Below are 23,005 nucleotides of genomic sequence, written 5' to 3'. Positions count from 1 at the left end.
CAGGGGACATGAGGCCATAGGGGAACCGATCGTACGATGTTTGTGGTGCAAACAATACGGTCCCTCCGGATAATCGACGGGAGATAGTAAATAGAGAGTAAATAAGAGTATGCACATTACTCACAGAGGGGTTTGAGCAGAGAGTTTGCTCGAAATGAAACACAAGCACCTCATCGTTGAAGTCATTGTGCGTCCCAGAGCTGATGGAGGGTGCCCCTCCGAGGGGTGCCAGAACAAGTGCCTCCTCGTGGAGGTGTAGTACGTCGAGCCGGTCGGTGATGAAGTCTAGGCTTTCAAAGACAAAGGCCTGGGATGGCTCAAAGACGGGAGGAACCCACATCCCCATAGGTGGGAGTGTGGGAAACTCCAGTGAGCCAAAGCGAGTCATATCGCTTGAGCCCACCATGGAAAAGGTGGCGGGAAAGTGGGCCATCCGATGACCAAAAGTGTGAACGTACAGCATCTTCCCCACGGACGGCGCCAACTATCGGTGTAGAAAGTGACCAATATGTAAATATTTGTAGTTTTGCCGTACGTTGTGATCAGATGTAGCCTAGCACTCAATGACACAGGGTTTATATTGGTTCAGGCAACATGCCCTATATCTAGTTTGAGTCGATCGGTGACTTTATTCCTGAGCCCAGGTGCTCGAAGTTTGCAGTGGGGTTACAAACAAGGAGAAAGATGGGGGTACAAGAGGTCCAGTCGGACTCTGGTCTAAGGGGTCGAGAGTGATGGGAGCTCTGCTATGTGCTAAGTGTTCGAGCGTGTACTTGTGGTTTGAACCTGGTGGTTCTGTTGTTGTGTCCTAGTGAACTGATCGATCTTTTTGTTTGGGAGAGAGCGCATTCTCTTTTATAGATGAAGGGGACGGCCTTACAAGAGAGAGATAATATGTATGCTACTAAGTCTTGTTGCCCACGCCGTAGGGTACCAGATAATGGTAAGCGCCTACAATACTGTTTAATGTCAGATGCACATGGGAGGTTGCGTCATCTTCTTCTGGTATGGTAGACGTCGGTGTCTGTCATACTATTGATGCCCAGAGGCATGTAGGGGTTTTTACCATATTCGCCTGGTACGGTAAATGCTGGCGCCCATAACACTGTTGATGCCCAGAGGCATGTGGGGGGAGCCTTCCCGTGTTTGTCTGGTATGGGTGTTGATGGTGCCCACAATACTGTAGGGAAAATATCGGCGCCTACAACACTGCTTGGTTCTATCATGCCAGGAAGGTCGTAGGGTACTATCCTACAGGTGTACAGGGTGTGATCCTTGGTATTGTGGTTGACTTGAGTGCCCTGCCATACTTTCTCCATCCGTTTCTTGGTCCTTACCGAGCGGGCGTCCCCGGTCGGTTGGTCCCAGTTGGCTCTGATTGCGCCAGTTGGAGAAGAGCTGTAAGCAGGGGTTTGGCGCATTTCCGGTCGGAGAAGCGGGTCAAAGTCGGAAGTGGTGTTTTGGCTAGGCCTTCTAGTCGGAGAGTCCGTCCGAAGGTGGGCCGGAGTCGAAAGCGAGGCCTTTCGATCAGAGAGGCAGGCCAAAGTCGGAAGCGGGCGTCGTTCCTTCTCGACCAGGCCTTTCGGTCGGAGATTGGATCGCCCTTCTGTCCTGTCGTTTAGGTATTTGGGCCGGCCCATGAGTTACGCGTCATTTGCAATGTTGTCTGCTGGGTCGAACCTTTGTTGGGAAGCTGGTCCATGAGGGACCTTGGGTTTATGAACCCGACACATAGCATGGCACATGTGCCAATACCAGACACACAGTTATGTGTACGGTGCCAAGAAGGAACGTTTCTAGTCATTGTTTTCTGGTAGTGGGTATATTGGACCGATGAGTGGACCCTTTTGAGGGGAGGTGTATGTGACATCCGACCAAATTTAATTAGACCCATGATGATCCATGTGTGTGTTGATGTGAGATTATGCGGGGTTTACGTACTCCCACCTTTGTTGTTGAGGGTGGGTTAGATAAGGCATTTTGAGTCCTTACAACCAACCCTCTGGGTTAATCCTTTTAAGTGAAGCAATAACGAAAGTACAAGTGAGTTGGTGGTAGTGTGTGGTTCTACAAAATAAGAAGATATATGCAATCAAGCCTCCACATAGAGCAACTCTAAGCTACACATGTGAAGATGCTACTACACTGACCATGCTGCTATATCGATGCAATCCTATCTCCAGATGGTCCATCTGTACGACCTAGACCTGTTATCCACATACAACACATAGGCTCCAATAACCTAGGCCATCTTCATCAAGGCAAGGCTACAACAAGTTTACTATGTCCTCAAGGCTGGGGCTTGACCACTTCTTAACTAAAGCTTAGATAATGACCTCATGGTGAAGACTCTTAACAACAATCACAGATTTGAGATTACCACACTGGAGACTAAAGCTTTAGATCACATAATTGATAATTTGAACACCTCAACATAGTAACTCAACACAATGTTTTGAAGATAAACATGGCATCAAACAAAACTACACAGGTTAGCAATGCAAGCCAAAAATATTGTAAACTACTCCCTCCAGTCCGGTTTAATTTATTTGTAAGGCGCATGCATGTTAAGATTCAAACTTCACAATCTTTGACCAATAATTTTTAACTATTGTACTGCAAACTTGATACAGTTAGATTTATAATCAACTATACTATCTAATGGCCATAAGTTTATAATAATAAAAAACATAATACAAAACAAATAAATGGTGAAAGTGTAATTTGGGAGACCGCAATGTTAGACTACGCCTTACAAACAGGACTGGAGGGAGTATTAGCCATGTTTTTTCTCTCGTACTTGCATAGGCCATTTTGATCACTACCTAGTAAAATAGGAAATCCTTGATATACCACGGTGTTGCATAGATATAATTGATATGTACTATTTATAATTATAAATGTATTTAATTATAAAAAAACAATGACACGTTCTATCTTCAATATATTTATGCCAAAACCGAACCGATCGAGGTTCCTTTTTTAGAGAAAACTGAATGCAAATGAGTGTTAAGATAGCAACACATCATAGAGCGTTCATTTACCGCGGTAGAGCACCATGTTTCCACACAAGCTTCATAAACATTCGCTAAAAATATCCAATGCTTACTCATCATATATTTAGCTACATATATCCACCAACTCCTGTCCTAAACTCCACACACACATCAAACATATAAGAATGAATCTCATACAGTCCACCATGTCTTGCACTCTCTCCATACAAAGTATGTCTTTCCCTACTGAAGAGACAGTTGTAATCCGAGATTGGTCCTCCTTGCCAGGAGACCTCGTGGACCTAGTAGGTGACCACCTCTTGGAAGATGATGACATCGACTACTACATGGATTTCCGTGCTGTTTGCAAGAGCTGGCGCAAAGCCACCAAAGATCCCAAGGAAGAGAACTGCATTGATAATGGTCACTTCCATCCTAGAAAGTGGATCTTGCTAGACCGACGTGATGATGTTCTCACGTTTGTGAACACCGAGACCAGTCGGTTCATCATCAAGAACATGCCCCTACTTCACAGGTACTTCTTTGTCGGTGCCACGAGTGGTGGCCTAATCATCCTTGATGATCAGTCAACACCCCCTTACCATTCTCATGTGCTCAACCCCTTCACGGGATTAATTGCACATTTCAAGGCATGCTTACCCATTGGAGGGGTTAAGGATGTTGTCGTGACAACATCACCAATGATACTCTTTGTCTGTAGTAGACTTGGCAATAACATCATGTGGGCAGATCAGAATAGCGAGCACTTCCAAGAGCTTTTGATCGATTACCATAACAAACCTATGTCCATGGCGCCCTTCATTAGCAATTTGTACTTCAATGACCAAGAAGGATCCATCCTCTCATACACTAAACCCGATGCCACTATTAAGGAACAAAACCACCGCTTTGTGCAAACAATCTCTATAGAGACTACCATTCCTAGTCATGACGAAAGTCACCCAGCATGGAATTATTATCTTGTGGAGTCTGGGGGAGAGCTACTCCTTGTGAGAAAACCATGGTATGACATACTCGGAAATCCAGTAGTCCGTAGGGTGGACACCAAGAGCAAGGAGCTTGAGATGGTCAGGAGCATTGGTAACCGGGCTCTCTTTCTTAGTGGTGTAAGGTGCCTATCTATTAATGCCAACAAGTTCCAAACCATCGAAGGTGGTTGCATCTACTTTGTAGATCCAATTTTAACAGTAGGAAATTGTCAGGCTTCACTCATGACCATTTTTCACATCGCTGACCAAGTGCAAAATGTCATGTTGGATCTAGATACTATGGCAGGTTGTTCTCGACCATTCACTCTCGCGCAAGCTTTTGCAGAGTACTGCATAATAAGGCCAGCTGATTGAATGTGACAATGAATCATAGTATGATGACTCAGAACCTGACAGGGTATCCTATGAATGCGATGAGAGAAATCCAAGATGCATGTATAATCTCTGATATCTAGAGAAGGGAATATCCAAATCTTCCATACTACTACTAGTTCAACATTTCATGGTGTTAAGTTACTAGGTTTCTCTAGCTAGCTGTATTTTTAATCTTTAGATGGGAATTTTTTTATGTTTTATCGTGTAATATTCTCTAGGAGATGTAGCCATGCTTCAATATACTTTGTTTTAGCAATCACAACTTTCAAATGTCATGATGAATTTAAATTATAATACAATGGAATTTCTTCATTTAGAATGGTGATTTCCATGTTTTCAATTGATTTTAGGTTGTGACCTTAATATTACTTGATTTTAAGCCCATGAATTTGGTGGTTCGTTCATTGTTGTATTAGCCATTTGTGAGGAGTTACAAGATGGTATAAATCTCTTCAACTTCAACTAATGGCTTGTAGCTTTAGGCCATGTCGTTTTAAAGGAATAAAGTTTCTAATGTAGAGAGAGATTTGATGAGTGCTATGGAGCCTATATGACATGGATTCTTACCAAAATTTGCAGGATCGATAAACGCTGTGACGGTCACTGGTTAGTTAGAAATGTTTCTATCGATTCTCATGTTTTGTAGGAGGGGTCATAATCACTTAAAAGGTAAATTCTCATGATTTTGATTCTTTCTTACTATACCTCCAGTGATTACTGCTGTAGAACACATCATCCGTGCTAGCTCCTAACCCTCATTCATGCTAGTTATCACAACTGGCACAATGAAGGAGACACGAATACTCTGTGCTAGCTAGCTTTGGAGCCGGTACAAAAGGGGTCACATCCATACTGGTGCTTATAACCGACATGAATAATTAGAATATTTGAGCCAGCCTCAAATCTAGTCCTGCATGGATAGTGTCCACTTCAATGTCGGTTTCATCATCAGAATGACCGTGATATTATCATATAGTTACTAGAGTTTATGACTGACTTGTATAGATATTAGTGTGACTATTTTAACTTTGACCAAATCTATAGAGAAATCCATTAACATTTATGACAGCAAATATTCTATAGAAATATGTCGCATAACGAATCTAATGATTCTTATCTGGTAATATAAACATTAGTATTCTAGTGTATAAATTCAATCAAACTTTAGATAGTTTGACTTAGGACAAAACTCAAGTTTTTTTAGGACACAGGGAGTATATTGAAGCATATATTCATTGAGCTAATTATTTAGGATTTTTATGAGTTAGGGCTAAAATTAGCTAGCTTTAATAATTATTAGTCCTAGCCGGACACTTCTAACTTAGTATACCAGCTTGTAAACGAGTTACAGTCGTCATCGGATTGTGCTAGCGCTGTTGTTATCGGAACACAGTGCAAACGGATTGTGCAAAGCGCGTATGTTCTTATCGGAACCGTGCAAAAAGAGAGCTTCCTAGCAGGGCTCGAATTCCTTCCCATCGATGTAGCAGGTCCATGTTCGCCGTGTATAAATTGCGACGCAGGTCGTCGTCTGAAACCCACGCAGCCCTCTGTTCGTCCGCAATTGCGCGCCGAGTCGGCAACTCGCCTCTGATCGATCGAAGACATCATCATCAGCCAAACCCACTCGGCAACTCGCCTCTGAATGATCGAAGACATCAGCCAGTCAAGCCCGCTCGTCGGGCGCCGCCTGCCAGCATGAAGCTTCTTTTCGCCGTCGTCTGTACCCTCCTCATCCTGCTTAGCGGTGCGTATATAATCAGGGTTTTAAATAACCGGCTGAGCCATTTAGCTTTCTATATCCGAAAACAGGCTATAGCCGGCTATAGCGGTAGCTAAGGACTAACTTGTATATGGAAAAACTTAGCTAAATTCTTCTCAAATAGCTATAGCCGGAGATAGCGGAGGCTATAGCCGAAGATTTAAAACTTTGGTATATATGTTGATCAACTTACGTTGCATTGTTGTCGACAATTTCTCAAACTACTTGATCTGCCCTGGCCTCTTGCATTATATATTGATCTGTTCTGATCGTCTTCTTGTTGCTAGCAGCTGGTAATGTGGAGTGCCGGCGCCATGGTGACAGCGACTCTGACCGGCAGTATAAGCTGTTCGTGTTCGGCGACGACTACGCCGACACCGGAAACTACCCGCTCGCAGACTTGTCCAAGACGACGCGTGCCTGGTATTACCCGTACGGCAGCAATGACAAGGACCACGGCATGAGTGCAAGCGGCCGCTTCTCCAACGGCTTGGTCCTACCTGATTTCATCGGTATACGTGCCCCGATCCCCTGCCCGTCAAGTTCGCTCGAGCAGTACAGTAGTTATAATGGCTTTATTTCTTGGTCTTTGCAGCGAGGATTCTGGGACTGGACGAGTCCCCTCCTTCGGAAAGGAGGAGGGAGCAGGACGGCGTCGACCCGTCCGGCATGAACTTCGCGGTCGGCGGCGCCGGCGTCATGGAGGGGACGCACGAGGCGCCCAAGCTCGGCACTCAGGTGGACAAGTTCAGGAGGCTGGTCAGGCACGGCATCATCGACAAAGACCTCACGGATTCCGTCGCGCTCATCGCCTTCTCCGGCAAGCGCGACTACGCACGCGTCAACGACATGACCAGCTCGCCATGGCCCAGGACGTGACTGACAAGATCGCCGACGCCGTGGAGCAGCTGATGGACCTGGGTGTGGAGAAGGTGCTGGTTGTTGGAACCGGTGGTGACCACCGAGTTCTCGATCTTGGAGCTGGCTTGCAGCCGGTCCGGCTCGTTACGAGCCTGCGCTCCCACAGGTCCCAGGTCCACCGGAGCTGACAACATATAAGGCCTTTGGCCTTACTCAACCCAAAAGACTAGCCTGATAGGTGAGGGTTCTCCCGGTTCTCCCGCCTTATATGGTGTGCTACCCTACCATCGCTACACGATGTGGGACTAAACCCCAACAATCTTCTCCTTAGTCACACATCGGGGTGCCCACCCCACCATCGCTACACGATGTGGGACTAAACCCCAACAATCTTCTCCTTAGTCACACATCGGGATGCCCCCGCCATATGTGACGCTCGAGATAATTTTTTTATCGGGTTTAGCTTTTTCTGACCATGGGTACCGGCTCTGATACCAATTATTGGAACCGGTGGTGACCACCGAGTTCACGATCTTGGAGCTGGCTTGCAGCCGGTCCGGCTCGTGTTGAGCCACGAGCCTGCGCTCCCACAGGTCCCAGATCCACCGGAGCTACAACATATAAGGCCTTTTCGGCCCCACCATCGCTACACGATATGGGACTAAACCCCAACAATCTCTCCCTTAGTCACACATCGGGGTGCCCCTGCCATATGTGTGACGCTCGAGATTTTTTTATTGAGTTTAGCTTTTTTGACTAAGGACGGCTCATGATACCAATTGTTGGAACCGGTGGTGACCATCGAGTTCTCGATCTTGGAGCTGGCTTGTAGCCGGTCCGGCTTGTTACGAGCCTGCGCTCCCACAGGTCCCAGGTCCATCGGAGCTACAACATATAAGGCCTTGGGCCTTACTTGAGATTTTTTTATCGGGTTTAGCATTTTCCTGACCATGGGTACCGGCTCTGATACCAATTGTTGGAACCGGTGGTGACCACCGAGTTCTCGATCTTGCAAGGCCTTACTTGAGATTTTTTTATCGGGTTTAGCATTTTCCTGACCATGGGTACCGGCTCTGATACCAATTGTTGGAACCGGTGGTGACCACCGAGTTCTCGATCTTGCAGCTGGCTTGCAGCCGGCCCGGCTCGTTACGAGCCTACGCTCCCACAGGTCCCAGATCCACCGGAGCTGACAACATATAAGGCATTTGGCCTTACTCAACCCAAAAGACTAGCCTGATAGGTGAGAATTCTCTCGCCTTATATGATGTGCTCCTCCACCATCACTACACGATATGGGACTAAACCCAACACTGGTGAGCACGCTGCCCCCGATCGGCTGCACGCCATGGCTGTCGAGGTCCAGCGACTACAGCAGCTCTTGCGACAGCCAGAAGGTCGCGAGCATCCACAACGCGTACCTCGAAGAGAAGGTGTTTAAAGATGCAGCCGTCTTCAACCTCGACCTGACAATGATGTTCAAGCGCCTCACTTCCGGTTCCGGTTCCCTATCGAAGAAGTTAGCACAAGCTGGAGCCATGCTGCGAGATCTTCGACCAGAGTGAGTACTGCGGCCAGATGGAGGACGGCGTCGCGGCGTACAGCTTGTGCTCCACGCCGGACAAGTACTTCTACTGGGACGACATCAACCCGACGCATGCCGGCTGGAAGGCCGTCGTGAAGGAGCTCGAGGAGTCCATCAGGAACTTCCTATAGACATCTAGCTAGCTTAGTCGTTAACATATGGATGCTTGTGAGCAGTTGACTATGTTAATCAATAGGTTCTGGTTTCACAAAAAAAAAAAATCAATAGGTTCTGAATTAATTAGTTCCACTCGATCGAGTCGTCTGTTCTAAGGTTTAGGTTTAGGTCATGGGAGTGTGAGACTTTGGTGTTCAACTGCTAGCTTTCTATATATGCATCTTTTTACATTTAAACTGGTTGTTATTGAAGTCTGTGGGTCTTTGGTGCAACATTTTTTGTTTACATCAGGGGTGCCATACTATTTTTTTCTAATTAATGGCCATAAGTTTGTGCTTGGTTTCTGGCCATGACTTTTGACACGCGAGATATGCCGACATGTATACAATCACGGATTGTTCCACGTCAGCCCAAGCAGAGCCATTAGCTTGGTGATACTATAGTATATACAGTGGCGGAGAGTGAGGTAAAAATCAAGGTGGGGACAAATCAGTGTTATACTAACACAAGTGTAAAATGATCACTGATTAAAGCTTCATGCAAAGTATTAATACAAGCAACTAGAGGTAACAGTCTAACAGAGAGTAAGAATAGAACTCAAGGTTAATTTACACTAGAAGACATATGGACTTTAATCCCGGTTAAGAACAGGCTTTAGTCCCGGTTTTCCAACTGGGGCTACGAATTCGGAACTAAAGGGCATGACTTTTTAGTCTTTGTTGGTGTTACCAACCGAGACTAAAGGTCCTCTGACGCTCAAGAAACTTAGACTCGGGAGTAATGCTCACATTAATCCTGGGTCCAATTCTACTCGAGACTAATGTGCTGAATCGAAAGTCTTTTCTCTACTAGTGTTAAAGAAACAAAAGATATATCACTTGTGGTAAAAAAATAGTTTTTGTATAGTATCTTGCAGACCCTGCAAGCATGTATGCAGACATAGACTGGACAGTAGAACTTCATAGAGAAAGAGGTGGCAGGAGGCCAGTTTGGCCTCCATGAGTTTCCACCCCTGACAGTATAATACTCTCTCTGTCCTATATTATTTATCGTTTTCGATTTTCGTATCACAAGTTTGACTCAATTTGTAGAAAATACGTACAACATTTATATCTTCAAATAAATTTATTAAAAAACTAGATTCAAAGATCTTTCCAACGATACTAATTATGTACCATAAATATTAATATTTTATAATATATATTTTATCAAAGTTGTTTCTCGGAAAGTGAAAGCGATAGATATTTTGGGACGGAGGGAGTATACTAGTCTTATTCAGCTACTCATCGATTTGCATAGTTTTTATTGCATCTGAGGTCAGATCGAGGACTTCATGATTATTCAAGAGAGCGTTGTAGACAAGAATAGTTTACTAGCGTCAATCTTTTCATATCATAACTAACAAATAGCAACACATTCCACGCATAAAAAAAGGACATATTTCGTGTTAATGCTTGAGTGAAGACGTACGTCCGCGTCGGGCGCTCCTTGACGGGCTGCACACTATCACTATCGGCCCAACAGGCCTGTGTACTCTATATGCTTCTCATCTCTCGAGAAAATATCTTCCCACTCCGCTCTCCTATCATGTGCTTCACCGCGCGAGGCCACGACTGTGCTCTGCGACCACGTCGCGCCTCCCGCATGCCTTCCTCTCCACCGCACCTCCCGCCGGCCTTCTTCTCCACCGCCCCGCGCCTGTACCGCCGCGGCGTGCTCCCCCACGACCGCACAGCTGATGTCGCCTAGTCGCGCGAGGCCACACCCACCCGATTGCTGCTGTCGCTGTGGGCACCGCTCGTCTGGGGCACCGCACGCGCCCTATCGTCGGACGTCGGGGGTAGCGCGGCCGCCCACCCGCTGCCATCCTCCTTCTCCACCGCGACTGCACAGCCAGATCCCGTTGTACAGTGCTCCTCCCGCCTACCTGCCAGGTTTTGCTGAAAGCGCATGTTGCAAGCGTATGTTTCAAGTGTTTCAAATGTTTCAGATGTATGTTGCAAGTGTTTCAGATGGATGTTGCAAAAGTAGATTGGGATGTTGCATATGATGCAATGGTTGTATATATGTTGCAAAGGTCTGTTACTAATGTTTCATCTGTATTTTTTTGGGACGAATGTTGTAAGTGTGTTTATGTGGATGTTGCATATGTTTCACGCATATGTTGCAAGTGTTTAGCTGGATGTTGTGTATGTTTGCAATGATTTTCAAGTGTTTTCAAGAGCTTTTTTCAAGTGTTTCAGAATGATGTTTCAAGTGTTTCATCTGTCTTCTTTTGTATGCTGCAAGTGTTGCATCTGGAAGTTTCAAAAGTAGATCGAGCGAGTGTAGTGGATCTCCATCTGGTTGGTGTGGATCATATTTTCGGCGGTGATTCTCGACTTCACGATGGATAGTGGCGACTGTTAGACCACGCCCCTGCAGCAGTTGTCAGCGGCAGCTTGAGGTAGCTCTCGGGCAAGTGCCTCCGGTGTGCTGGCCCCGTGTGGGGCGTGTGAAATGGCGTGCAAGTGGACTGCAGGTGCGAGCGTCCGAATGCCCCCTTCGTCCAGACATCCGGGCGCTAGCTAGCAGTTGAACAGTGTTGTTATGCTAGACCGTATAGGGCCATGCCAGGCCAAGTGCAGCTAACGTGTCATGTCATGGAATACATCGTGCCAATTCTCGACACGACACGGCCTTTGTGCCGAAAATTTATCTTGCTGTGCCACACTTTAGACAGTGCGTCTGAGCTCTACTCAGACCCAATTAATTGGAGAGTGCTATCTCCAGCACTCCAACTCGATCGGCAACTCCTACGTTTAGAGCGAGTGCAGAAATACATAGGGATTACAACGGGTCGTTTTGTCGCGGAATCTCGAATTCAATAGGCTTGCCCGGATCGGACGAATCTTGAGAGTGGCAAGGCGCTGAAACCACGTCATCGAGGAGCCTCTGCAAGGCACTTGAAATCTCAAGGAGCACTCAACTGTTTTTACCAAACCTGAAACATGAAGCAAACCGTGTCGTTTTCGCCGATGACCTTTATGGCAGGCAGGCAGTGCCTCTTGCTGCAGCATGAGTTTCTGATCAGAAGCTTGCCTGCAGCCTGCAGATCGATTGCGACTGAGGCCGACGATTGCGACTGCGATAAGGCACCGATTTTCACATGCCTAGCTTCTGGTTCGCCAGATAAAGCTTTCCCTGAAAGGCTGAGGCCCTCTTGTGGCCTCTAGAAACAGGTGGCCCTGTACCAAAATATGCAGAGATGGGCATGGCTGCCCCTGCCTGTCCGGGGCTCTTGCATGCATGAGAACTGATGACAACCAGTTTCGATCACTTCATTGATTGAAAGCTAGCACTGCCACTCACATGCTGCAAGCACATGTCCACGTAACTTGCCCGATTTTGCAAACATAATGTTGAATTGCACATTACAGGCTGAGTTTATCGTCGTTGGCGCCTACAAATTGAGACCCCCATGGTGAGTGGTGACACCAGGTCACCAGGACAGTCCTACACTGCCATCCCCACCCACACTTGCTGCTGCTGCCTCACACTGTGGAGCTCAACAGCCATGTCGTCGACGCCACGCCACCCTTGCTTCGACGCCCTCCCGGAGCGCCTCGGCTACGTGCAGTGCAACTTCTGCGCCACCATCCTGCTGGTAACGACGACCTGTCCGTCCCCTCGCCCTGCATGCTTGCTCTGGAAACTGCCAATGCCCACACGGTCTCACGTACGGCGTGCCCGGCGAGTCGGCGACTGACTGACTGCCTACACATGCAGGTGGGGGTGCCGTGCGGCGGCACCCTGCAACTGCTGAAGACGGTGGCCGTGCAGTGCGGCAACTGCTTCGGCATCCTCTCCGTCGCGCTGCCTCCCCCGGCGGTGGCGTCCGTCGAACTGCCCCTTCAGGTTCCCACCGTGCGTTCCTTCCCTTTGCATTATGCCGCGAATTGGCCAAACGACGTGTCCAATGGAACAGGAGACCGGCGTTGATCCGCCGCCGAGGGACTCCGACGAGAGCAGCGGAGAGGACAGGGAGACGGAGGCTACCGAGCACCATGCCTTCCCTGCGGTTAACAAACGTAGGTGATCATGCGCAGTTTCAACAGTGGCTTCCTATAAATATACCTATATACGGTGGTCCTTCTCACTGATACTGATCAAGCTTTTGAAACTTTTTGCAGCTCCAGTTAGGAAGCAACGGACGCCGTCAGCCTACAATTGCTTCATCAAGTAAGTCACGATAGCAGCACTTGCCACCAATTGCAGAGCCGCAAGAGCAACCAATCTACTACCGTGTAAAAAGTAAAATAGTTTACGAGGCATACAGATTGTGTACACTGGACTAGTCACCATATGCTTCCAATATACCCAGACAGGTCAAATGCATAAGAATATTATTTCACTGGACTAGTCAGCGTTGTTGGCTAGTATAAACCAACGACTGGTTAATTGTGATTGAAATTTCAGCAAGTTTTCAGCTGCTACTCTGGTAGAGGCGATGAGATCTTTAAAATGCGCTCAAACTTTTCTCAGGGAGGAGATACAGAGGATTAAGGCGAGACATCCCAGCATCACCCACAAGGAGGCCTTCAGCGCTGCTTCTAAAAATGTAAGCATTCTTCAGCGAACTGCAAGCTCCAAACTGTTCCAGTCTGCCTCAACTAGTTTCTGGATTATTTGTTCATCAAACCATTACCCACCAAAACTTCATATTGTTAGCAAGCTATGATATGTGTTGCTTCAATGCAGTGGGCTCACTTACCTAGGATCCAGAAGAAGGGAGAGTGATGGATCTGCTGATGCACGCAATTTCCAGATTTGCAAGCTGCAAAGAGGGGAAACAGATTAATTGCAACCTGAATAAGGCAGTGGTGTAGGCAGGTTCAGGTAAAGCAAAGATGATCCACGTTGTAGCTTCAGATGAGTTAAATCCATGGATTTCAATGTTGTACATAAACCTAAAACCTTAGGCACGTGGTGCCTGAACTTAGAATCATGCGATAAATACAGCATGGTTTGCAGATCTTATCAGTTGCAGTACTGAGTACTGACAGAACTAGGATAATACCAAACCTGATTAATGCAGTAAAATCACTGCTGCTTGAGAACAAAAAGTCAAAAATGGTTCTCTGGATGTAGCTGATATATTAATAAAACTTGCCCAACCAGATCTAGTGGTAAAGCGATTTGATTAGCATACACAATTCTGTTTGCTTTTCTCTTTAGCACAAAACAGAAGAAAAGAAAAAAATAGGCAGGACTTATTGTTGATATTACACAAACATCTCAAGCTCTATTTGTAGAGTGTAATCCAATCTAGTCTATGAAGGCATCACTCTTTCGATGCTGGCATCAATCGGAGCCTTTCCTCAGAAGCTTTACCCGAACCATTCTCTTCCGATAAAAGCGCCTGCAGGTCACTCCCATTTGCCAGGCTGTTGAACTCTACTGATTTTGAGGGCAGTGCAGGGTAACGCCGCTGGCAAAGTGTCATGAGCCTCTTGATTGATTGAAGGTACTTGCGAGTGGTCTCATCATTCATGATGTGGGCAACACTGTTTGTGTAGATCTTTTCTCGGGCAGAACGCTCGTGGATACCAACCATAGTGACTCCAATGGGCCATGGTGCATTCCCAATTGCCAGCTTGATGTATTGGTCCATTGCTGCTAAATAATCACGCTTCATGCAACACTCAACAATAACAAGCAATGCTTGACGGATGTCATCAGGAAGAACCTAAATGGATCCAACGATAAATGGCATCAGAATCAGTTAAGCACCAAGAAAATTGATGAAAGGCGGTAATGACATTAGTATAGTAAATAAATGGTATAAACATAATCAATATTCAGACGGGCATCAGCATTTCGCTCAAGCAGAGAGTGGGATGATATTTATTATTTCCAAGAAGCTCAAATTATGCCCCATCATGAGGCAATACTAGTTATATCAAATCTGAATCTCAGCCCAGAACCAGAATGTAGTTGATTGTTCAACCGAATTTGCATCCTACACACTAGGTAATTCCATTTAAAAACAAACTTGGGGCCATAGTATAGCAGAATTAGGATCTGCACTAGTACAGAACAAATGCAAAACAACAAACACCAAAACTCAGAATGCTCAAGAAAATATTGTTTGTGTGAAGGTAGGACTGGAAATTCGCACAATACAATCAATTCTCCTGCATCCCAAAGTATTCAAAGAATTTCTTTTCATAAAGTATATTTGACAACCAGAATATGATAACCCAAATATTTGGGGCTCGTTCATTGTCTGTCTCTAGGTACTCCTTGCATGCATGAGAGGTATACAGAACATGAATATAACACATGCTGCAAAATGAACTGAAAGTAGACACTCTAAGTAGTGTTTATTTTACTTGATCAATATACAATGGGTAGCAGACAACTTAACATCAAATGTAGAATGAAATGTTTTTCAAGAACCATGATATTCAGTATAACACACAGAAGTGAGGAATGGCCAAACAGAAACTGCTCAAACGGATTGAAACACGTTACATGTCTATCATAAATGTTTTCCATGGTGCAGGTAATCCATTACTAATTAGCTCATGCAAAAAAGTTAGATTGTTTGATGCCACACTGCTAGCCTAAGAATTACAGAAACATGGTGTTTTAGTCTATACAACCTATCAGAATATACCATAACTAGTTCCATGAGATAATCTTCAAATACAACAACAACAACAAAGCATTTAAGTCCCAAACAAGTTGGGGTAGGCTAGAGTTGAAACCCAGCAGAAGCAATCAAGGTTCAGGCATGTGAATAGTTATTTTCCAAGCACTCCTCTATAAGGCTAAGTCTTTGGGTATATTCCATCCTTTCAAGTCTCCTTTTATTTCCTCTACCCAAGTCAACTTCGGTCTTCCTCTGCCTCTCTTCACGTTACTATCCTGGCTTAGGATTCCACTACGCACCGGTGCCTCTGGAGGTCTCCGTTGGGCATGACCAAACCATCTCAACCGGTGTTGGACAAGCTTTTCTTCAATTTGTGCTACCCCTAATCTATCACGTATATCATCATTCCGAACTCGATCCCTTCTTGTATGACCGCAAATCCAACGCAACATACGCATTTCCGCGACACTTATCTGTTGAACATGTCGTCTTTTCGTAGGCCAACATTCTACACCATACAATATGGCAGGTCTAATCGCCGTCCTATAAAACTTGCCTTTTAGCTTCTGTGGTACCCTTTTGTCACATAGGACACCAAATGCTTGGCGTCACTTCATCCACCCTGCTTTGATTCTATGGCTAACATCTTCATCAATATCCCCGTCTCTCTGTAGCATTGATCCTAAATATGGAAAGGTATCCTTCCTAGGCACTACTTGACCTTCCAAACTAATATCTTCCTCCTCCCGAGTAGTAGTGCCGAAGTCACATCTCATAAACTCAGTTTAGTTCTACTGAGTCTAAAACCTTTAGACTCCAAAGTCTCCCGCCATAACTCCAGTTTCTGATACACTCCTGTCCGGCTTTCATCAACTAGCACTACATCGTCCGCGAAAAGCATACAACAAGGGATGTCCCCTTGTATGTCCCTTGTGACCTCATCCCTCACGAAATACTAGTGTAATAGATGAGTACGAATAGTTGTTGAAATCATGCAAATACAAACAGGTCCTATATGACACCATCTTGTCAAAAACTGCAGTTACAAAACATGAATTGCATGTTACTGCAGAAATACAAGTTGAATATTCCTTTCTGTCAAAAAAAAGTAATCATTACATACATTCAACAAGTGACAGCAGGTAATTTTTCTCAACAAATTATGGCAATGTTTCAGGGTCATTCATCTTAGTTCCCTCCAACATCTCGAAGCTAGGTTGCTAATCAAATCTGAACTCTGAAATGTGTTAGTGTGTTACCAAAACAAGCATGAAATTTTGATTTTTGAAAAGCACAACAAACAAAATAATTTAAGCAACAGTTTTCAAACCAACTGAAAACTATGCCAACGGTTAAGCTTTACCGTGCATTCTTTGTAATCCACCTACGAGCCCTAAAATTGCATAACTTAGTCATCACATCAGCTAGTTATTCATAAACCTGAATTTTCCAGGTACACGTTACTGCAATTAGCCAAATTTGCATACTACCTTCTCAGTTTACCAATTAGAGTTTTGTGTAATTGTGTCAGTTCGAAGTGCGATCAAATTAATAGCACAATTTAAACAACCACATTCTTGAAATGTCATAAGAACTCATACCTTCTTCCTGCAGAACTCAAACAGGGGGCTCAGATACCGCGCACACTGCTTGAATGTTGCAACCATAGACTTCCCCTTTGCTGTCCGCTTCTCCAGCTCAGTCATCTCATCCAGCTCCTGATTCCACTCAATAAGCAGCTTCTTAAAGAACACTAAAATCTTGTCTTCGTTGCAAAGCTCCTCAAACTTGGTCCTCATCCTCTTAGAGTCCTTGTCTGCATCAGCATCATCGCCACTCCCCTTGGCATCCCCATCATCTGCACTGTCTCCAGCAGCACCCCCGTCGCCACCATCACCCCCACCTACACGCTTGCCCTTGCCCTTGGCGTAGGTGTCCCTCCCGGCCTTCTGCCGCTTGCGCATCTCGATCATGTCGCGGAGGAAGTCGTTGGTCTGTCCCTCGGTCATGTCGATGCCGTCAATGTCGTCGATGACGCCGGACTTGAGCACGAGCTTGAAGCGCGCGAGGCGGGCGTCGTCGTCTTCACCGAACAGCGTGACGGGCTCGCGCAGCACGCGGAGGCGCCGCACCACCTCGTGCCGCGGGAGGTCGAGCTCGTCGATGCGACGCTCCTCGGAGAGCAGCGCCTCCTCCTGCGTGGTCTTCTTCGGCGCCAGGGCGGGCGGGACAGAGGGCGCCGACGAGGCAGAGGAGGAGCTAGGGTTAGGGTTCGCCGCCGCCGCCTGAGCTGCGGCGTCAGGGTTGCTGGTGTCGGAACCGGTGGCGTCTGCGGCGAAATCCGCGGAGGGCGCCGACGCGCTGGCCTTGGCGAGGAGCTGGCGGTGCTCGTCGCGGCGCTTCTGGAGCTGCTTCTGCTCCAGCTCCGACCGCCGCACGAAGCTTTTGCCCCCGAAGTCGGCCGTCGCCGCCTTCCGCTTCTTCTCCAGTTCCCGCTTCAGCAGATCCATTACGCCCGCCGCCCGGCCCGGCTCGGCTTCGATTCTCCGAGAGGCGGTGCGCCGTGCCGGTGCTGCGGATACCGGCCGTGTCCGTGTATTTGACCGTTCCCCCAAATAGAAGAGGACTCCGACTTGGCTCCTGTAGTCCTGTTGTGTGCTAGTAGTACTACTAGCAAATAAGGCGCCGCAGAGAATCCGGCCCGATTCACTTTCCCATCGCGTGAAGAGGGCCGTTGCCGTTACCGACCATGTCGCAGCAGACGGCACCGCCGCCGCCGTATCGGCCGTATAGGCAAGTGCGGGAGGCGACGCCCCACAGCCGGGCGGTCTCCTGCGTGCGGTTCTCCCCCTGCGGGCGCCTCCTCGCGACAGAGTCCCTCGACGGAACGGTCGCGCTGCTCTCCCCGTCCTCGCTCGCCGTAATCGCCGTCCTGCGCGGCCACTCCGACGGCGTCTCCGACCTGTCCTGGTCCATGGAGTCGTACTACCTCTGCTCCGCCTCCGACGACCGCGCCATACGCATCTGGGACATCCGGCCCGTCCTCGCCGGAGGCGCCCAGGCCGCCGCCGACCGCTGCATCCGCGTGCTCAAGGGGCACACCAACTTCGTCTTCAGCTCCAACTTCAACCCGCAGACCAGCTCGCAGATCGCCTCCGGGGGATTTGACTGTACCGTGCGCATTTGGGATGTCAAGAACGGCCGATGCACCCGCGCCATCGAGGCGCACTCTGAGCCCGTCACTTCCGTGCATTTCATTAGGGACGGATCCATCGTTGTATCCGGAAGCCATGATGGGAGCTGCAAGATTTGGGACGCCAAGACCGGGGCTTGCCTCAAGACGGTCATCGATGAAAAGAAGCCCGCGGTCTCCTTCTCCATGTTCTCGCCCAATGGCAAGTTTATCCTCGTCGCCGTGCTCGATTACTCACTGGTATGGCCAATTAGCTCGTTGTTGATTCATAATAATACTCATTTAATGATCAGCTTCTCATACAGTATAAAGTCTTTGTGATGAGAATGTCTAGGTTTAGCCATAATCATAGTTCACAAGAAGCTCATAGATATTTCTTTCCTCACGCACTATCAACTGCAAATTACTCATAATCATTTAGGATGGGAAGCTCCTGATATTTTTCTTGTCATATGCAAACCAGAATCCCTGGTGTCTAGCTCTAGCATAGTCTTTTTCAGGTACTTCTGCGTATCTAGGTAATATTAGTGCATTTTGGATAGGTAACGTCTGACTCTAGACGTTTTGTCCTGATTTTCAGTTTCAAATGAATATCTTTGGACTATGAATTAGAAGTTGAAAGCCCACCTCAACTATGCTGTCTGAAGCTACAGTATTGATCTTTGCAAGCTGATTGCAGATCTGCTCTGCTTCAAGCAGCAACGATGCTATTTTATTCTATACTACAGGTTATCTTAGTGTATCCTTTCTCTTGCACAGATGCACTATTTTTTTAAAACCACAAAATACAGGTATGGAATAACTAAAATGCAAATCTTTAGGTTCATGACTAAATTAGTTTGTTTATACTTTCTTACCAGTTTCCTGCCATTTCTCTCTCTTAGTGCTTCCTGCCACTTATAAGGAATAACCACCCAAGTTTGAACCATTTGTTCTCCTGGTTGTGAAGGAATTGTTCAGATGGGCGGTATTTATAGCAGTGCTCATCTTAAAATTCGTTGTACAACTATTATGACTGCAATTGTCATTGATTAAGTCTTATTGGCATGGAAGGTCCGTGTGCCACCAGCTCACCAACAGGGATGGAAAATTTAGATATTATAAACTGCCATGGTCTGAATCATTGTAGTGGAAGGAAATCATTCTAGGGTCATTGAGTTTTAGGGTGGTTTGTCTGTTAGTTAATTTTTTTCCCCCAAAAAAAAATGTAGCTGTAACATATGTTCACATTTAACATATTGCCATGCATATGTCAAGTGCACCTGTCCTTGGTATTAATTTGATCCACGGCAACCACAGGACATTAATAAAACCCCCTCCGAGCTTCATGTACGCTGGTTAGTGGCATTTTTGTTTCATACTTCCATGTCATGTAGCTGAGTTGCCAGCACAGTTTTATTCATAATTGTAGTTGTGCTTTTTTTTTACATTAAATTGTAGTTGTGCTTTCTATTGCACATGAGATATTTAATTTGTTCAAAAATTTGTGGTTGCTAAAATGTGCCTCCTAACTTATTATTGCACCTTGCAGAAGCTTTGCAATTTTGCTACCGGCAAGTTCTTGAAGGTATACAGTGGACATGTGAACAGACAATACTGCATCCAGTCTGCGTTTTCTGTTACGAATGGGAAGTACGTTGTCGGTGGATCAGAAGACAACTGCGTGTATATATGGGACCTCCAAGGGAGAAATATTCTTCAGAAACTAGAAGGCCATACAGACACTGTCATCTCGGTGTCCTGCCATCCAACAGAGAATAAGATTGCTTCTGGTGGCCTTGATAATGATAGGACTGTAAGATTATGGGTTCAAGATATTTGATCAACTTGCAGGTGTGAACTTCGCTCAGACCAGACCTAACAACACTTGACTATCAATGAGAAATATGTCTGCTTCCCATGGATCGCTCTTCCAGAACGTTCACAACTTATTACACGCAAAAAAGGCATTAACCATGCGAGCTTTATTTTAATCTAATGTGTCATCCTAAGTTGTGAACGTCAACAAATCAACATTTGTCATAATGTTGTGGTATGTGATGCCCAATGGCTGTATTACAATCAATATTGGTGATCGTAGTTTGCAAAGTTCGCCCCTGTAAGATGAAGATATGCAAGATACCGATACTTTGTTGTTAGCTGTCTAGAAGACACACCGCATAGATTCCATGTTTGCTAATGTGAATAGATTGGCATTCTGCCAAAGCTCTAGAAACTAGCTATTTGTATTTTTGTACATGGTTTTTATCTTTCACCATATCCGAGGTGTAAGAAAAATGGACCATTGGCCTATTTACTTTGGATTTTGGTGTTTGATGACCAACACAACCAAATTGGACTAATGAATTTGCAAGTGTTTATTTTGTAGTTCAATAGGGTGCAAGACATACTTGGACGAAGGCGACGTGATGATCCGATGATCAACACCTTAAGAAAGACCTCAGGAGCATAGAAAAAGACCCAAGACATCAAGCAAAGTCCAAGCATGAAGATAGGAACCAAGCCGTATGCAAGATCGCGAAGAAACGAGCTCGCAGAGGCGACCGGACACTGGACCGGACGCTGGAAGCGCGACCGGACGCTGGACCGGTGGCTCGGTAGACAGGCGACCGGACGCAAGGACCGGACGCTGGCGGCAACCAACCGGATGCAGGGCATCAGCGTCCGATCGAGTACAGAGAGGTTCCAGGCGCACGAAACTGCGACCGGACGCGTCCGGTGGTAGGCGACCGGACGCTAGCAGCGTCCGATCGGTGGTTCGCGGCTGCAACGGTCGGGACGACTGGACGCGTCCGGTCAGGACGATTCAGCGTCCGGTCAGTAGCAGATTTGCGGGAGTTCAACCCTAACGGCTACTTTCTCAGTGGGGCTTATAAATACAACCCTCAACCGGTCATTTGAGTTGTGTGGAGCTGAGGAAACATACCAAGGGTGTTGATACACAATTTTAGTGATCTCCACTTGCATAGTGCTTAGTGTTTTATTAGGTGATTAGCATAAGTGCTTTGCGAGGTGCTTAGGTTGATTAGACCACCGCTTATGCGCTTGCCCTAGGTGTTTGCCTAGTGTTTAGTGAGGTTTATATACCTCTTGCCACCCCGTGCTTGCGAGCACAAGTGTTGTACATTGGAGGGGCTTGAAGTCTTGCGAGATCACACCAACCGCGTTTGTGGTGTGGCCGCCACCGTGTACTGGAGGGAACAAGGCCCGTGGCATTTCGGCCGGAAGCTTGATAGTGAAGACGGCGGGGAGCATCCGGGAGAGGCTTGCCGAGAGGCACATCGGAGACCCACTTGCGCGTGGAGAAGGCCCGAGGCTATCCACGGAGTTACCCGACCGGGAGCTTGGCCCTTGTGAGGGATTTCTTGCGAGGGGCTCCAACGAGGACTATGGGGAAGCTTGCGTGCTTCTCGATACCTCGGTAAAAATACCGGAGTCGTCGACGGGAGTTTGCATATCTCTACCTTGCTCTTTAGCTTCCGCATTTACATTGATTACTTTACTATGTTTGTGGTAGAGATAGCAATACACTAGCAAAACTATAGTTGCACATCTAGATAGTTTATCTATTGTATAGGTTTTGCTAGGGTTAGCAAAAGAGGCCATAGTTTAGAGTTAGAATTTTAAGTTGTCTAATTCACCCCCCTCTTAGGCATCACGGTCCCTTCAATTGGTATCAGAGCCGGTTGGCTCATATTTGGACCTTTGGCTTAACCGTCGTTGAGCCGACGCTATTGTAGAGTGGTTGGGATGGATACCGCTAAGCCTCCTCAATTTGATGGCACTAACTTCCCATACTATAAAGCTATAATGGCTTGCCACCTTGAGGCGGTTGATTTGGGTGTATGGAGAGTCACTCGTGACGGGATGAAACCTATCAAGAATCCAAAAAAACCCATAAAGGGTGAGAAAAAAGAAATACATTTCAATGCTAGAGCTAAGAATTGCTTGTTTGAATCATTTAGCATGGATATGTTTAACCAAGTGTTCAACTTAAATACGGCACATGAAATTTGGTTAAAACTCCAAGAGCTCCATGACGGCACAAGTAATGTCCGTGAGCAAAAACATTGTCTAACCGAGTAAAATTATGATTCCTTTGCTATGAATGATGATGAGCTTGTTTGTGATATGTATTCTCGATTGAATCTAATTATTAATGAGCTCCATTCAATAGGATTATTAAAGCTAGATGATGCGGACATCGTAAGGAAGATCATCTCCGTTCTACCACAAAAGAAATATGCAAGCATCATCACCATCCTTCACAATATGGAGAACTTGAGCACCATGACCCCGGGCATTGTCATTGGCAAGCTAGTGGCATTTGAAATGTCACGTAAAATGGGTCAAGGAGAAGCATCTTCATCAAGCAAAGGCAAAGCTCTCGCTTATAGCGAGAAGAAAAAGATGAAGGGCAAGAAAGTTGAGTCAAGCTCAAGCTCAAGCTCCTCAAGTGAAGAAGAAGA

The 23,005-nt window shown here is 46.4% G+C and overlaps 4 protein-coding genes across 4 annotated transcripts; 3 read left to right on the top strand and 1 right to left on the bottom strand.

The window, feature by feature from the left end:
* Positions 1-8,299: 8,299 nt before the first annotated feature.
* LOC136544508 (GDSL esterase/lipase At5g03600-like) lies at positions 8,300-8,720 on the top strand. Its single transcript, XM_066536647.1, has 2 exons — positions 8,300-8,437; positions 8,565-8,720. Exons 1-2 carry the CDS (start codon positions 8,300-8,302, stop codon positions 8,718-8,720), a joined length of 294 nt encoding a protein of 97 aa, XP_066392744.1.
* Positions 8,721-12,133: 3,413 nt separating this feature from the next.
* On the top strand, positions 12,134-13,696 carry LOC136542547 (protein YABBY 7-like). The gene is made up of 6 exons (XM_066535050.1): positions 12,134-12,352; positions 12,475-12,603; positions 12,674-12,776; positions 12,879-12,927; positions 13,231-13,306; positions 13,447-13,696. Exons 1-6 carry the CDS (start codon positions 12,167-12,169, stop codon positions 13,483-13,485), a joined length of 582 nt encoding a protein of 193 aa, XP_066391147.1. The 5' UTR covers positions 12,134-12,166; the 3' UTR covers positions 13,486-13,696.
* Positions 13,697-13,819: 123 nt separating this feature from the next.
* LOC136542545 (uncharacterized) lies at positions 13,820-17,975 on the bottom strand. Its single transcript, XM_066535048.1, has 2 exons — positions 16,945-17,975; positions 13,820-14,434 (listed from the first exon to the last, which is right to left on the bottom strand). The coding sequence occupies exons 1-2, from the start codon at positions 17,851-17,853 to the stop codon at positions 14,030-14,032; spliced, it is 1,314 nt and encodes a 437-aa protein (XP_066391145.1). The 5' UTR covers positions 17,854-17,975; the 3' UTR covers positions 13,820-14,029.
* A 22-nt stretch (positions 17,976-17,997) lies between these two features.
* On the top strand, positions 17,998-20,770 carry LOC136542546 (COMPASS-like H3K4 histone methylase component WDR5B). The gene is made up of 2 exons (XM_066535049.1): positions 17,998-18,776; positions 20,068-20,770. The coding sequence occupies exons 1-2, from the start codon at positions 18,093-18,095 to the stop codon at positions 20,356-20,358; spliced, it is 975 nt and encodes a 324-aa protein (XP_066391146.1). The 5' UTR covers positions 17,998-18,092; the 3' UTR covers positions 20,359-20,770.
* The last annotated feature ends 2,235 nt before the right edge of the window (positions 20,771-23,005 follow it).

The sequence above is a fragment of the Miscanthus floridulus genome, chromosome 3 (genome assembly GCF_019320115.1).
Source record: "Miscanthus floridulus cultivar M001 chromosome 3, ASM1932011v1, whole genome shotgun sequence".
NCBI lineage: Eukaryota > Viridiplantae > Streptophyta > Magnoliopsida > Poales > Poaceae > Miscanthus > Miscanthus floridulus.
This window is presented reverse-complemented; position numbering and strand designations above follow the sequence as displayed.

Excerpts from the sequence above, each read along its gene's own strand:
- LOC136542547 (XM_066535050.1), top strand. The coding sequence starts at position 12,167 with ATGGTGAGTGGTGACACCAGGTCACCAGGACAGTCCTACACTGCCATC. Across the intron at positions 12,604-12,673 it reads CCGTCGAACTGCCCCTTCAG|GAGACCGGCGTTGATCCGCC; the intron begins GTTCCCACCGTG and ends CCAATGGAACAG. Across the intron at positions 13,307-13,446 it reads TCAGCGCTGCTTCTAAAAAT|TGGGCTCACTTACCTAGGAT; the intron begins GTAAGCATTCTT and ends GCTTCAATGCAG.
- LOC136542546 (XM_066535049.1), top strand. The coding sequence starts at position 18,093 with ATGTCGCAGCAGACGGCACCGCCGCCGCCGTATCGGCCGTATAGGCAA. Across the intron at positions 18,777-20,067 it reads CCGTGCTCGATTACTCACTG|AAGCTTTGCAATTTTGCTAC; the intron begins GTATGGCCAATT and ends TGCACCTTGCAG.
- LOC136542545 (XM_066535048.1), bottom strand. The coding sequence starts at position 17,853 with ATGGATCTGCTGAAGCGGGAACTGGAGAAGAAGCGGAAGGCGGCGACG. Across the intron at positions 14,435-16,944 it reads TTGAGTTCTGCAGGAAGAAG|GTTCTTCCTGATGACATCCG; the intron begins GTATGAGTTCTT and ends GGATCCATTTAG.
- LOC136544508 (XM_066536647.1), top strand. The coding sequence starts at position 8,300 with ATGGGACTAAACCCAACACTGGTGAGCACGCTGCCCCCGATCGGCTGC. Across the intron at positions 8,438-8,564 it reads ACGCGTACCTCGAAGAGAAG|AGTGAGTACTGCGGCCAGAT; the intron begins GTGTTTAAAGAT and ends ATCTTCGACCAG.